The sequence below is a fragment of the Oreochromis niloticus genome, linkage group LG11 (genome assembly GCF_001858045.2).
Source record: "Oreochromis niloticus isolate F11D_XX linkage group LG11, O_niloticus_UMD_NMBU, whole genome shotgun sequence".
NCBI classification, from domain to species: domain Eukaryota; kingdom Metazoa; phylum Chordata; class Actinopteri; order Cichliformes; family Cichlidae; genus Oreochromis; species Oreochromis niloticus.
In genome coordinates, this window is record NC_031976.2 from 18,961,727 (window position 1) to 18,975,384 (window position 13,658).

Below are 13,658 nucleotides of genomic sequence, written 5' to 3' on the forward strand. Positions count from 1 at the left end.
TCTTCTCTCATGTCCTCCTCTCTCGTCTCCCAGGCTGGAGGAGTGCAGCTCAGAGGTGCCCCTGCTCCCCCGGGAGGTCCTGGTGTTCCTTAGCACGCAGCTATGGCACAGTGCGCTACACCTCACCGGCGCTGCAGAGCAAAACAGCAGCACTCCACACCCACTGCTCCTCATCAAGTTCTTCATCATTGTTTGCAGGTGAGGGCACAGCCTGCTGTGCAAATGTGTTGTAATGAGAACTGTAAACATGTTGCGCAGTTAATAGGTTGTGCTAATCGTAGCGTTCTGTAAAACAACTTGCAGACATTCTCATGACGATAGGCAGGAGATGACTAATTAGGACAGGCTACATCTCGGGTTACAAATCACACACCCGAATTTGCATTGCATGTCTCATGATGTCACCTTAGTTCACACAGTGGGTGGAATTAAATCTTAACCACTATCAGTTCTCTTTATTCAACAGTCTGCACCAAAAAAAACAGGGTGTGAGGGGAACTGGGTAATATATATTTTTCCCAGATTTAGTAAAGTTTTTGAGTGTTTTTTTATTAAATCAGATTTGACTTGTGATTCTACTGTAGATTTTTTTATTATGCTCCACAGTGACTAACCAAAAAAAGTGCCCTCACCCCTTTCAATCTGTGAGACCTTTCCTAGCACCTTTCCTAACCTAATTCTATGAATTTCTCTTTACTTCTAGGAACATGGAGAACATTGATCCAGAGAAGACCCCTAGTTTTGTTTTCGAGACTATCAAACTTTTGAATTTCTGTTTAGAACAGGTAAGGCCCTCATAAGCAAGATTTCAGTGACACAGTTTGGCTCCCCATACATGGACAAATTTGCTGAAATAGGATATGGAAGTGGAGATCCAGTAGACTTACACAGAACTGGGTAGTATAATATATATGCTCACCCTAAGGAAAGAGAACTAGGCTATGGTTAAAAGAGAAGTGGGTGGGTGTGCAGTTGCCCTTTTTTTCATTGTTATGGAATTTTTCAATTTGAAAGATGTTCAAACAGGGGTTTCTACTCTGATTATGAACTACAGATGATGCAATTGTGAATAAATGTGTCCCAACTTTCATTTGATCAGTTAAAGAAGGGACAAGTGGAGAAATCGTCTCTGGAGTCGGTCGTGCAGTACGGACTTGTGCTGTGCGAGAGCCTGTTTGACCCTTATCAGACGTGGAGGAGACGCCTAGCAGGGTGAGTGTGTGTTACTTCAACCCTGGAGATTGCCTGCGTGAATGTGTGGGAGGTGGAATTTGGGCACACAAAGACTAGAAGGCTACTGTTATATGCATTCAACGTCTTGCACAATCTTTTGTCACAGTAACACCTCATCTTGTCGCGTCTAAGCCTTCAAGTCAAACAAACCTCATTAGTACCAGCGGTTTGAGTGGCAGCCGCACACTAACTAGGCGTGATGTGAATGGGAGCGTGGTGACTCGAGTCTTTGTGTGTTACAGGGAGGAGGTGAGCTTGCTGGAGAGGAACAAGTATAAGTTCTCCCCGCTGGCCTTGCCAGAAGAGCTGCCTGCCCTCTTCCATGGTGAGACACTCCCTTTCAGCTGTTCTGCAACTCTGATCTTTGTCAGGCTTCACATACCACAAGAATCAAACAGCTCCAAGTGAATTACTGTCTGGGAATAAAAAAGAAAAAATATATGTGTATGTAGAAATACTTAGCATGTTTACTTTGGGCAAAAAAACTCAATTATTCTGCGTCTAATTATCAGGTCTCAATCAGCTGTCCGAGCGTTAGTAATTATAGAGTCACGTTTGCTCTAATCTGCTAGCCATGTGGGAAAGCTCAGACTGGGCAAGTTTCAGTATGTCCACATTTTAGGAGGATTATCATAATACCAAGCTTTAATTGGCAATGTTAAGGGGCTACTTGTGTAATACCGAGCCTATAAGAAAGGCTTAGGCTTTTCTCTTTTGCATAAGTGTAAAACAAAGAAGGCACTCCAAGGGACTTTTTCTGAGGCGTTGTGGCATGAAGTGTTCCCTTTCATTTATTTATTTTTTGCTGTTGGTCATTTACTATAGCCCCGTGTGCTATTTATAGTGACTGGAGCCTGGAATCGGTCCCAGTATGCATTAGGGAAAGAAACAAACTAGAGAGGCTGAAAAGAAAATGTTTTTGCTTTAATTTAATTATATTTTGAGAGCGCTGCGTTTTGTTTTCTGTCTTGTGGTTCCAGTATTAGCTTGTCTTACATAATATTGTTTTGGCTTCCTGACACAGAAAGTCTGCAGGACAGCCAGAAGATCCCAGAGTTCCTCACGCTCAGATTGGTTCATCTCCAAGGCGCTGTCATCAGTGGAGGAAAGGTCTGCTACCCTATCTGTCCTGTCTATCAATAATCACTCAGCAGTCTGAGGAAAAACAATAGACAGTCAAAATAAAATACAAGTGAGTCAGAGTCCCGCTCCGCCTTGTTTTTTTTTGCAGAAGAATGGTCTTCTCTCCATCACCCCTTACTCTGTTGATGACCTCTTCTCGGTCCTGCGGGCATGGTGCTGCCGGACCTCCCCTGAACCCAAGGACACCAGACTCCCGCGGCTGAGCTTGCAGTGCCTGACAGCGATGATCCATCTCCTGCACACCAGCAGCCCTGTGGAGCGGCAGGTGGAGATCAGGACCATCCTGGAGAACTACTTCCAGCTCCTCAACTGGAACCGTCCACTTAGCAGCGAGCAGGAAGACAGGGAGTCCTGGGAAGACAGCCTGATCTCGCTCCAGAGCCAAATGCTAAGTAAGAGCACATTCACGAAGTCTCAACTCTGCCTGGGTGCAGATTGTTCCCTTTTTGTTGATCTCTCTCAGTCGGCATGAAGGGCAACAATCAATCGTCCCAGTGTGTGATAAATAAGATGAGTCAACATCCTATTGTTGTCACTTTTAGCTGCTGTTCCTGAGATCCTGCAGTGCTCTGACAGACCAGTCCTTCAAGCTATCTTCCTGAACAACAACTGCTTTGAACACATCCTCAGACTCATTCAGAACAGCAAGGTCAGAGCAAGTTCTTTAAAAACATTTTGTGTCTGCTCTTGCATCTCTGTGCTCTTCTGAACCAGCCTCCCTACCAGTCTGTCACCTTTTTATTTGTCTCACGTCTGTTTCCTCTGTTGTTCTCATAAATGTCACATCTGCCGCCTAATCTCTTTCTTCTTTGGTTACTTTGAAAAAAAAATCACAAATGTTCATGCTTCCATGTTAGTTGTCCCTCACTTGGCTTTGATAAAGAAGTACCCCTGCATCTGTTGAGAGAGACCAGGATCACACCTGTCTCTCCCGCCTCTCTCGGATGAGGTTTTTGGTTTTTTTTGGTCTAATTGTCTGTCTTTTTTGTGCTCTCTGTGTGTGCGTGTCTGCGTGTGTGCCTGCGTGTGTTTGTATGTCCTGTAGCTCTTTCAGAGCAACAGGCGTAGGCCGGAGCGTGAGGTTGTGTGTGACCTCACCACGCGTTTACTCACTGAGGTCGAAGTGGACCAGGTACTTTCCCCCATTCTGTGTTGCTATTGGACTGTCAGCAGGAAACTCAGTGCTCTCTCCACTCGTTAGCTGCTCTGAGCTATTTAAACAGGAAGCTTAGGGCAGGAAGTCTGGCTTACACTCATTTGTAAATACAGCAGGTAGCACTGGCTGTACATGGTAGTTGCCGTCTGGAGTTCCCTTTTTATCTGCCATATCTGCCCATCACAAGTGTCCTGTCACAGCTCATCTTAGTTATTTCAGGCATTGTGTTGATTTCTATCACAGATGTAAATAGGCTGAATTCCCTGTTGACAGCACTGAACAATAAGAGCATGCTGTGTTTTTCATAGTGCATGAAATGGTTGCTTTTGGGTGCACGTCTTTCCTTCTTTTCCTCATGGGTTAACTGCTCTGACGTGTGACTGGTGGTGCTTGTATAAAAGATCTGGCTCCTATTCTGGAGTTTGATGTTGCTTAATTTCTCGCAGTAGTTGAGGATTGCCTCAGTTCTTTCTTTTTTTTTCGGGTTTTTTTGGTTGGCTTTGGGTGTTGCATGCTGAGACCTATCAGTAATTAACAACGGGGCGATTGTTTGGTGACTTGTTCAACAGTGCGCTTACTTTCAGTACTTACGGTGTAAAAAATTTTTAAAAAGGGCTGTTTAATAAAATCCCTCTTACACTTTGTAGATATTCGGTGCAAAATTCATGTGTTGAAGCTTTTGTGTAGGGTTTACTTTAAGTCGTTTGTTTTGGGAAATTTTGGCGCCAGCTCATGATGATGCACATTTTTTTATTAAATGTGCCTCCTTTTTTCCATGCAGGTCTGGGAGAAAGGGTCAGACAGTATTACAGTTCATGCTTTGGGAGTCCTCACAGCTATAATGAGTAACTCACCCAATGCTAAGGTAAAGCCCTCCTTGATATTCTCTAGACAAAAACCTGTATGTTCTCCTCAATGCAAGTGTTACAATTCCTGGTTGCTGACCAGGAAAGTTACTTTCCGTTAATGTGGGGAAAGCTCATTGTATTTCCTTCCAATATATGGAAGTGTGCCAGCTAGCTATCCCCTGCAGAACAGCGTTCTCCAGCCTATTTCTGTCTCACTTCCCCTCAGGAGGTTTTCAAGGAGAGGATTGGCTACTCCCAGCTATTTGACGTGCTGAAGAGTCAAGGTCAACCCACCAAAAGGCTTCTGCAAGAGCTGATGAACATGGTGAAACATGAATTTTCTCATTTTCCTTAATGAGTACAGAGACAGTAGAAGTCAACCTGCCCCAGTTTAAATGGTGTTATAGTCATTAGCCTAACCTGTCTATATCCTTATTTCTTATTCTCTGTCTTCTATCCAGGCGGTGGAGGGCGAGCACGCCCATGCTCATCACCTTGGCATTAGTAACGACCAGCCTTTGCTACTGCTTCTGCAGTGGCTGCCTGACCTTTCAGGTCAGAGGGACCTGCAGCTGTTGGTTGCTCAGTGGCTGGCTACCGTTTGCGGTGGCTCCTTGTCTTGTCGCACGGTGGCTGTGGAAGCAGGCATGGTGGGGGCTCTGCTGCAGGTGCTCTCCCATCCCCAGTGTCTGGACAGGCAGTGTGCAGACTCCCTGCTGGGCCTCCTGCAGGACTTGGGCTCTCTATGTTTCAAACCAGAGGAGCTGAAAAGTCTCTTGAGACTCCTCAGGGTTGGCCAGGACAACGGCGCACTGGCAGGGAGGGTTCACCCCTACTGCACTCGCGTCATACGTGTCCTTTCAGCCATGGCAGCCAGAGAAGGAAAGGACAGTGCCTTGCAATATTTTGATCTTACACCCCCGATGGCAGGGATCATGGTGCCCTCAATCCAGCGATGGCCAGGCAGTGGGTTTGCGTTTCACGCTTGGCTCTGCCTTAACATGGAGTTCCCCTCTTCTCACTCAGACTTCTCCAACAACCGTAAACCTGCTGCCAGCTCTGGCATGGGTACTCAGCATGACATGGGAAAGGGACCACGCAGGAAACAGCTCTACAGGTAAAAGGACACATTTGCGAGGAATAAAGTAACAACACGGTATAATTACATTTATTGCTGTGGACTAAAGTGCTTGACTGAGATGCTTTTTTTCTGTAAAGTTTCTTCACAGCGAGTGGAACTGGACTGGAGGCCTTCTTCACCATGGAGGGCGTGCTGGTGGTGGCTGTTTGCACTAAGAAAGACTACATGGCTGTTGCTCTGCAAGACTATCCACTAGCTGACTCGTGCTGGGTGAGTGTGGACACCTTGGGGTATATGTGATGTAATAAATTGAGTTTTTTTTCTTGAGAATAAAGTTGCTGTGAAGTTTGAACTAATGTTCACAATGTACACCTTTGTAGTAATCAAACTTTTAGCATGGCATTTTTTCACCGTCAACCCGTGTGTTTGCTCTGCACAGCATTCAGTGGCCATAGTTCACATCCCAGGCCGCCGTCCTTTTGGTCAGAATTTGGTCACTATCTACATCGACGGGGAGCTGCGTAAAACCGCACAGCTTCGCTTTCCATCTTTCAGTGAGGTAACTGAAACTAGCATCGCATGCATTCTATTATTACAGAGGAGTTCCTCTTTATCATTCTAATTCCTTCTCTTTGTACCCCACCCGAACCTGATCCTGAAGCCTTTTACATCCTGCTGCATCGGCTCTGCAGGCCATCGGACCACTACCACCACCACCTCTCCTAACCTGCCCATGTCATTTTCCTCCACTCCGTCACCTGAGTTTGCCTTCCCCTCCCATGCCCCCTCCCTCATCCGTTCCCAATCCTTCCCAGCTTCCTTTGCGGGTGGCCGCTGGGCGTCTATAGGAGACTCCCCAGTGCACACAATCCCAGCAGGACTGCAGGACACAGAGTGGGGGACACCCACATCCCTGGATGGGCTCCTAGGCACTGCCTTCATCTGCCACGAAGCTCTGCAGCAAACCCAAACAAGAGCTCTACATGCTGCAGGTAGGCACCTTTTGCTATGGTGCAAAATGTTCTTAATCACTTTGAGCATTAGTGGATTTTAGGATTCACCTCTGCCAGAATTCAACATACAATCAAATATTCAGGAAACCAGCAGTAAAGAAAAATCACAGTCTTTCAGGCGTGTTGCTGAAAGATTAGTCCTGCGCACACTGAAAACAAGAGTAGCTTTTTTACATGTGCACCGAGCGATGTTTGCATATTTCATGACCTACATTGCTTTCTACTCTTCATCACAGGCCCCAATCACGTGTCCTTATTCAAAGTGGAAGGAGAGCTGTCTGAACTCAATAGCAAACTGCTGCTGTACTACACTCCACAGGTAGCTCACTGAAACGTTCATATTGCACTACAGTGCTTTTATCGGGCGAATTATAAACAGTACAGATTATTCCTGTTCATGCATGTGTGTGTATGTTTTCTTCAGGCCTTTAAAAATCAGATATGTCTGGACCTGGCACCCAATCACCATTATGATGGCAGGCTTACAGGACACAGGGTAGTAAACTGGGACATCAAGGTTAGATATGAAGCATTTTAAAATATATTGTATTGATTTTGAAACTGTATCTCACATTTATGGCAAGTAAGAAGTGTTATAACTACCTTAACTCTTATCTATACTGTACTAATAATGCACTGAGCACTGCACCATGCTATTTTTGTCAGGGTTTGATTTTCTTTTTCCTTTTTTTTATGATTGTGATTTATTTTGTTTTGTCCCTGCAGGATGTTATAAACGTGGTTGGTGGTATGGGGGTTTTGCTGCCCCTGCTTGAGCAGGTGTGTGAGGCTGAACAAGTTTACAATGGAGGTCAGGAGATCTCAGACTTGCTGGGGCCAGAACTCACTTCCCCCAGAGGCCCTGCTGCAATGCTGCTGCCGCTGAACAAATCTGCAGGTCAGTTCATCTTGAGTTAATTAAATTTTTTACTGCTCTGTGTATTATATGCGGCTATAGCATACAATCAAATAGCTGGTTCGCCAAAATGAATCTCACAAATCTCTAGTAGCATATAGATAGTCTTCGATTTGTTTGCCCAGGTTTTGAGATATCTGCTTTTGGTCTTCCATTGCTGTTCTCAAGAAAATCAAAACTTACCTATGCAGTCTGCCATATTTGTGAAAGAATGAGTCGTTGGAAAGATCACACTGACTAGAGTGGCACTGTGTAATAAGATCCCAGCATTGCAACAATTCAGTTTATAAAATGTCTGCCCTCCTGGCGTTATTATTTATTTGAAAGTAGAAGTGTTTAGGAAACACAGCAACTCATCCACGAAGTTTCAGACCATGTAAAGTTACAGACGGGTGTCACTGAGTGCATAAATGTTGCCAATTCTCTGTAAACTCAATAACTGCAGATTTCTAAATCTCCTCTGGTATTAACATCAGCATAAAAACTGTGTGCCGGCAGCTTTGTAGCATGGGTTTCCATGGCCAAGCAGCTCCTGTAGGTGGCCCAGTACTTACATACACTCCATATAGTACACTTTTACTGGAGCTACTTTCTGTGCCTTGAAAAGCCACAATATGATCCTGCAACTATGTATTTCTATTAAAATACTTTAAATGTAGCTTTTAACTAATGTGAGAATGAAATAACATTTAGATTCACTGTACTGAGGTAGCATCTGTAATCTTTTTAAACTTTAGTAAATTAAACCAAGCTGTCAGCATGTCTGCATACACTGCATGTATACTGGTCGGAAAGCACTGCATGTTTATAGTTTTCAAAATTAGTATCACAAATATTCATTATTTCCTGTTGAATTTAGTTTAAATCTAATCTCTAAGTGACATCCTGACTAGTAGTAAATTAGAGCTTAGATGTAGTGCATGATGCAATGACAAGCAGGAAGTTGCAGACAAACAATAAGCATTGTGCAATCAATGCTAATAGGTTAAATGTCAGAATCTATGTGGGCATAATGATGAGAAGTCAGTAGGTCAGTTCACCTAAGACTGGAAAAAATGTAACAAAATGAAACATATAATCTGACATATGTCTGATGACTCATCCTGAGATTAGAAAATGTCAATAAAGTGCCTGGTAATGCGAAATGATGACTGCCGGTAACACCGGAAAAAATGATTTGCCCTATTTTTCTTCTCACAGAGGGCAGACTAGAGAGAAACAGCATCGCCGCGTTCCTGCTGATGGTGAAAAACTTGATTCGCCAACACCCCGTTAATCAAGAGAGCCTCTTGCACTGCCACGGCCCGAGCATCATAGGAGCCATGCTCAGCAAAGTAAGCTCCCCTCACATCCTACCCATTCCATCGAGTGGGATCTAAATGAGAGAAGAACTGATTATCATCTGAAAGTGAATATCTGACCTTTTCCATTGTATTGATGCAGCGTAATCACCGTGTAATAAACGGGTCTAGTGTTGTCGAAACAGCAGCGGTTCTCTCAGAATGACAGCATCAAATGATTATGTGGGGGGAATGTATGGAGTTTGCTAGACTGCACAGTCACTCTTTGAATGAGAGTGGTGATAGCAGCTGTACGACCTGAGAAAGTGCTGAATTGCAGGAAGGGGTTTTTTTTTTTTTTGAGTGATATCTAAGGACAAAGTAGTGTTTACTTTTTCTTCACACTGACATGGGAAACATTAGCCTCATGTGTCATGTGTTGCTAAAGTCTCAGAATCTCCTGCTTTAAATATTTTGAACAGTCTTCTTGTGTTTAACTTTACACAGGTGAACTTTTGCACAGACTAAGAGTGTATAAGCTATAGTTTATTTAGTTTGTTCTACTGAAGTATGTATGGATGCACAAGTACATACAGGATGTGGCATATTTTATAAAGTGTAGTGGCATATGGGTAAAAAGCTCTATCCTGGTGCATTATATGTCGTTTGATGTGCCACATGTTGCAAATGTACTGTGTCACACATACTTTTGAGGAAGTGTCTGAATGAAGCTACAATGAGGGTGAATCTATGTCTGAATAACAGATAAAGCCCCCGATGTTACATGTTTGAAAAGGGCTAAACAAAAACATCCATTGTCTTGCATCACACAATACAGCTTTTTTTTTTTTTTGCTTTTTTTTAAAAACACTGATTAATGTGGTGTGTTTCAGAGTTACAATAGTCGTGATTCAGCAGCCACAGTAGTGTTTTTTCTTCTTCGGGTCAGTGATAACTTCCTGTATGTTTCAGCTCTGAACTTGACATCATCATACAGTATTCTCAGATGTAATTCTTCAATGCACCTAGCTAGGTGTCGCATTCAGTGCCATCTTGGCCATATACACTAACCAGCCACTTCATTAGGCACACCTTCCTATTACTGGTTGGAGTCCCTTTTGCCTTAATTCTTTGTGGCATAGATTCAACAAGCTGCTGGAATTCCACAGATATGTTGGTCTTTGTTGACATGATAGTATCACACAGTTGCTGCAGATTTGTTGGTTGCGCGTCCATGATGTGACAATCCCGTTCCACCGCATGACAGAGGTGAGATCAGGTGACTGTGGAGGCCGTCTGAGTACAATGAGCTCGTTGTCATGCCCAAGAAAGCAGTTTGATTTGAGATTTTGTTAGATGGCATGTTATCCTGATGGAAGCAGCCATCAAAAGATGGGTACACTGTGGTCATGAAAGGATTGACATGGTCAGCAACATTACAGGTAGGCTGTTGTCCAGTTTTAGTGAGCCTGTGCAAATCGTAGCCTCGGTTTCCTTTTCTTAGTCATGTATCATTCAAAGTTTCTTAAATCAAGTTAGACATCTTGACCATTCCTACTTGTATAAATGCATTAAGTTGCTGGCATGTGATTGGCTGGTTGAAATGCTTGCATTAACAATCGGGAGTAATTAATAAAGTGGCCAGTGAGTGCATGTTTAAATGTATATTATTAATGTGTTCAATCCTCCTCCTCCTCCTCCTCTTTCTTCTTCTTCGTCTTCGTCTTCTTCGTCTTCGTTTTCTTCTTCGTCTTGTGTTATTTAAACAGGGCTTCATTCCCAAAAATCCAGATAAATGAAAGCAAACTGGACTTTAATACAAACCTCTATCTGCTTGTTTCTTCTGCAGGTTTCAGGCAGTATGATGGACATGAATGTTTTAATGGCATGTCAGCTGCTGCTGGAGCAGGTTGTCAGTGAGGGCAACAGTCTGCTCTTACAGCATCTCTACCAGCACCTGCTCTTTAATTTCCGCATCTGGACCAAAAGCCACTTTGCTGTTTGTCTGGGTAAGCCACAAGCAGCCCCTTGTTGTGGAGTAATGCACCTGTGAACCTTTTAATGTCTGCCGAAGCTTTTTGTGCCCCTTTTTATACATATGCACATGGTGGGAGGAGAAGGAGAAGGGTTAAAGCACAACAGAGTGGGGGCTGAATACATTAAAGTCTCAAGTTCAGGCTGTGGGACGGGTTAAAAGTGAATCGGTGACTGACGCACTACTTCAATGCCCCGTGTTATAAATTGCTGCTCCTCTTCACCACAATCTTGCATGTTAGTTTGACATTTCTAAATGTCAGCCTGAAAGAAGATGACAAAAGTATTCTTTGTCTCCCGAAGCACACATACAATACCTGCAGACTGTGATAAACAAAAGCAAGCAGCGGATGAGGAGGAAGTACGGCGTTCAGTACATACTGGATACCGTTCGAACGTACTACAGGTAAACCTTCTGTTACGATGATGAACGGTCACATTAGGATAATGATTGATTGATTGATATTGATTGATTGATATACCTTTATTAGTCCCACAAGGGGGAAATTTCAAAAATATTCAAAAATCACTGAAAATACTCATCACTCTTATCAAGTTATTGTAAATATCCATGTTTTGTTCACTCCCCTTTGATACCAAAACGTTGGTCCTCAGATGAGAATTCATTTAAATATCTTTGGTCACAGTGTGGAGAAAGACGGCAGCTCTCTGTCTGATGAGAAGCAGACGATTCAAACCTCTCTCTTCGCCTTGCTGAAAGATTTTCTTAAGTCTCCTACACAAGAGGAGCTTCACAGCGTCCTTGCCTACATTCTGACTGTAGGAGAGGAGCAGCAGGTAATAACTCGCATGTTTTACAGCTGTTTTTATTTCGGGAGTTTAAAATCGCTATCATTTGACCTTTTCCGTGTAATATTTTACTCCTAATCTCTTTTTCTTTATATCTTGTTTTGGCATCTCTGCACTTTTCGAAATGCTCTTCGTGCAACTTCAAACTTTACCCTCCCTAATCCACATTTCTTGGCTCTTTATCAACCTCCTCCTTCACATCTTTCCCGTGTCTCTCTCACTCAGGTGGTGAAGGCCTTGGATGTGCTGTATGAGCTCTTGAGGAGCAGCCCTCCTCGCGAGCAGGTGCAGACAGTGCTGCTGGAGTGGGGCGTGGAGCAGCTGTACAGTTTGCTGCTCAATCCAAGCTTTGGGGATGAGGCCAGAGAGAGGGTCTTCAGGGTGAGATCAAGTCACCGGACCTCTGCTTAACATATTGCAATTTATTACACAGCAGATATGTCCATTGTACTGTAAACTGTGAAAATGGGATTCTCAAAGTTTCCCTGTGGTTACCCTCTAGGTTCTGTACAAGATCCTCAAGAGCGAGCGAGTGTCGGAGCGCAACAAGCATCGCATTAAACTGAAGGATTTTGGCTATCGTGGCCTTGTTTGCTATCTTGATAACATTCCCGTAACCATGACCACTGTCCGGTGTCTGTACGAGCAGGTTCTCGCTACAGGTAATATAAAAACAAGAGTTTTCCTTTTGTGATAAAATGGATGACAAAACACATTTATGTGATGTTCAGATAAGAAAGCTGCACTTTAGCCCAAAATCAAGTGTAGTGGTCAGTCCTGTTTTTTGTAATGCTTTGAGAAAATAATATAATATTAGTTATAAAAGTTTCTGATAATGACAAAATAGTGAATTAAATTGAATGTTTCACAAAAGGTTCATAAATGTATGTAAGACTAAAAGAGCAACAGGCAGAAGTCCAAAAAAGAAACTCTCTCCCAACTCTCCTAGCTTGCTTTTTCATGTCTCCCAGATCTTCTCAGATACAATATGCTGAAAAATTATTGCAGGTTTCTGTTTGAAAGTGATGCTGAAAAGATATTGCCTACCCCGGCCTTGACTCGACTAACCAAACAAACTGAATAAACAGCAATAACTTCCTTCCATTAAAGCAAGCTTGAAATGATGAAACCGATGAATTAACTGGTGCTCCACAGATGCCAGTCCTAGTTTTAGAGACCTCCTGGCTGTGGCCTGCCTGTCCCATCGAGCTGAACTTACTGTCCGGCTGGACGTCTGTCGCAAGGTCAGTCTACTTAAGAAGTCATGCTCTTATAAAACTGGCTTTTGTGTTTTTTCTCCTATCCCTCCAAAAAATGTATTCTCAGTAATGAAAAGCTCTTGTTCTGTTTTACCCCAGCTCTTCCATCTGATCTACTCCAATGAGGATTACGTGAAACAGCTTGCGAAGCAGCCTGGCTGGCAGGATGTTCTCACCAAACTCTATGTGAAAGAGTCCTATGAGGCCCACGCCGCCACCATTGCCGACTCCAGCAACCACACTCCAGCAGAACCAAACTACCGGCCGCCTCTGCGCAGAGAGCAATCCATGGTCATAGAAGACACACGCACAGACATTTTCATGAACTACCGCACCTCGCAGGACATCGAGGATGAGGACGAGGAGGATGAAGGTGGACAGCGGGACATCTCTGAGGGTTTCTCGGATTTATCGCAGTCGCCTCCCAGTGGAGGCGGAGGCCCGCTGAAAAACTTCACAGACTCCCTGCATTTCAAGTCGTTTGACTCGGTGGATCAGGGGAGCCACTCATCCTCTACCTCCAATCCGGTTGACATCGCCTCGTCTCACCATGAAGAAGAGGGAAGGGACTACCATCCGCTCTCCCCCTTCGGTACATCACCTTTTGATTTGGATTTGCCAGGTGTGGGAGAGACTGGCACACACACACCTGCTGGTAGTCTGACCAACACACCATCCCCTCTAGAGCACTACAAACCATTCCCACCGCTCAGACCAAGGAAGAGCTCCAGTTTGTCCAATGTGCTGGATGACACCAGCTATGGGACCGATCCTCCTACTGGAGACACGATCTCCAACACGTCCAACCCACAGGTATGCCTGCTCCCCTAATGCGGGTTTCATTGCTATTAGCATTTAAATCCAGGCTTTGAAATCTCGTTCCTT

The 13,658-nt window shown here is 44.0% G+C and overlaps 1 protein-coding gene across 4 annotated transcripts in view; it reads left to right on the plus strand.

Moving 5' to 3' along the window:
* The window catches only part of nbeal2 (neurobeachin-like 2), a 33,941-nt gene that overhangs the window by 7,476 nt on the left and 12,807 nt on the right, over positions 1 to 13,658 (plus strand). For 3 of the 4 annotated variants that reach the window (XM_005472411.4, XM_005472410.4, XM_013276991.3), the window contains exons 3-27: positions 34 to 198; positions 704 to 785; positions 1,100 to 1,212; positions 1,476 to 1,558; positions 2,258 to 2,343; positions 2,465 to 2,768; positions 2,919 to 3,025; positions 3,422 to 3,508; positions 4,314 to 4,397; positions 4,607 to 4,705; positions 4,842 to 5,497; positions 5,599 to 5,731; positions 5,901 to 6,020; positions 6,123 to 6,453; positions 6,711 to 6,793; positions 6,899 to 6,991; positions 7,201 to 7,372; positions 8,591 to 8,724; positions 10,520 to 10,679; positions 11,008 to 11,110; positions 11,352 to 11,502; positions 11,740 to 11,895; positions 12,017 to 12,176; positions 12,670 to 12,758; positions 12,873 to 13,586. In XM_005472411.4, coding sequence (XP_005472468.1) covers positions 34 to 198; positions 704 to 785; positions 1,100 to 1,212; positions 1,476 to 1,558; positions 2,258 to 2,343; positions 2,465 to 2,768; positions 2,919 to 3,025; positions 3,422 to 3,508; positions 4,314 to 4,397; positions 4,607 to 4,705; positions 4,842 to 5,497; positions 5,599 to 5,731; positions 5,901 to 6,020; positions 6,123 to 6,453; positions 6,711 to 6,793; positions 6,899 to 6,991; positions 7,201 to 7,372; positions 8,591 to 8,724; positions 10,520 to 10,679; positions 11,008 to 11,110; positions 11,352 to 11,502; positions 11,740 to 11,895; positions 12,017 to 12,176; positions 12,670 to 12,758; positions 12,873 to 13,586 — 4,465 coding nt within the window. The remainder of the gene's footprint in view (positions 1 to 33; positions 199 to 703; positions 786 to 1,099; positions 1,213 to 1,475; positions 1,559 to 2,257; positions 2,344 to 2,464; positions 2,769 to 2,918; positions 3,026 to 3,421; positions 3,509 to 4,313; positions 4,398 to 4,606; positions 4,706 to 4,841; positions 5,498 to 5,598; positions 5,732 to 5,900; positions 6,021 to 6,122; positions 6,454 to 6,710; positions 6,794 to 6,898; positions 6,992 to 7,200; positions 7,373 to 8,590; positions 8,725 to 10,519; positions 10,680 to 11,007; positions 11,111 to 11,351; positions 11,503 to 11,739; positions 11,896 to 12,016; positions 12,177 to 12,669; positions 12,759 to 12,872; positions 13,587 to 13,658) is intronic. The other variant, XM_013276992.3, reaches the window with a different exon arrangement.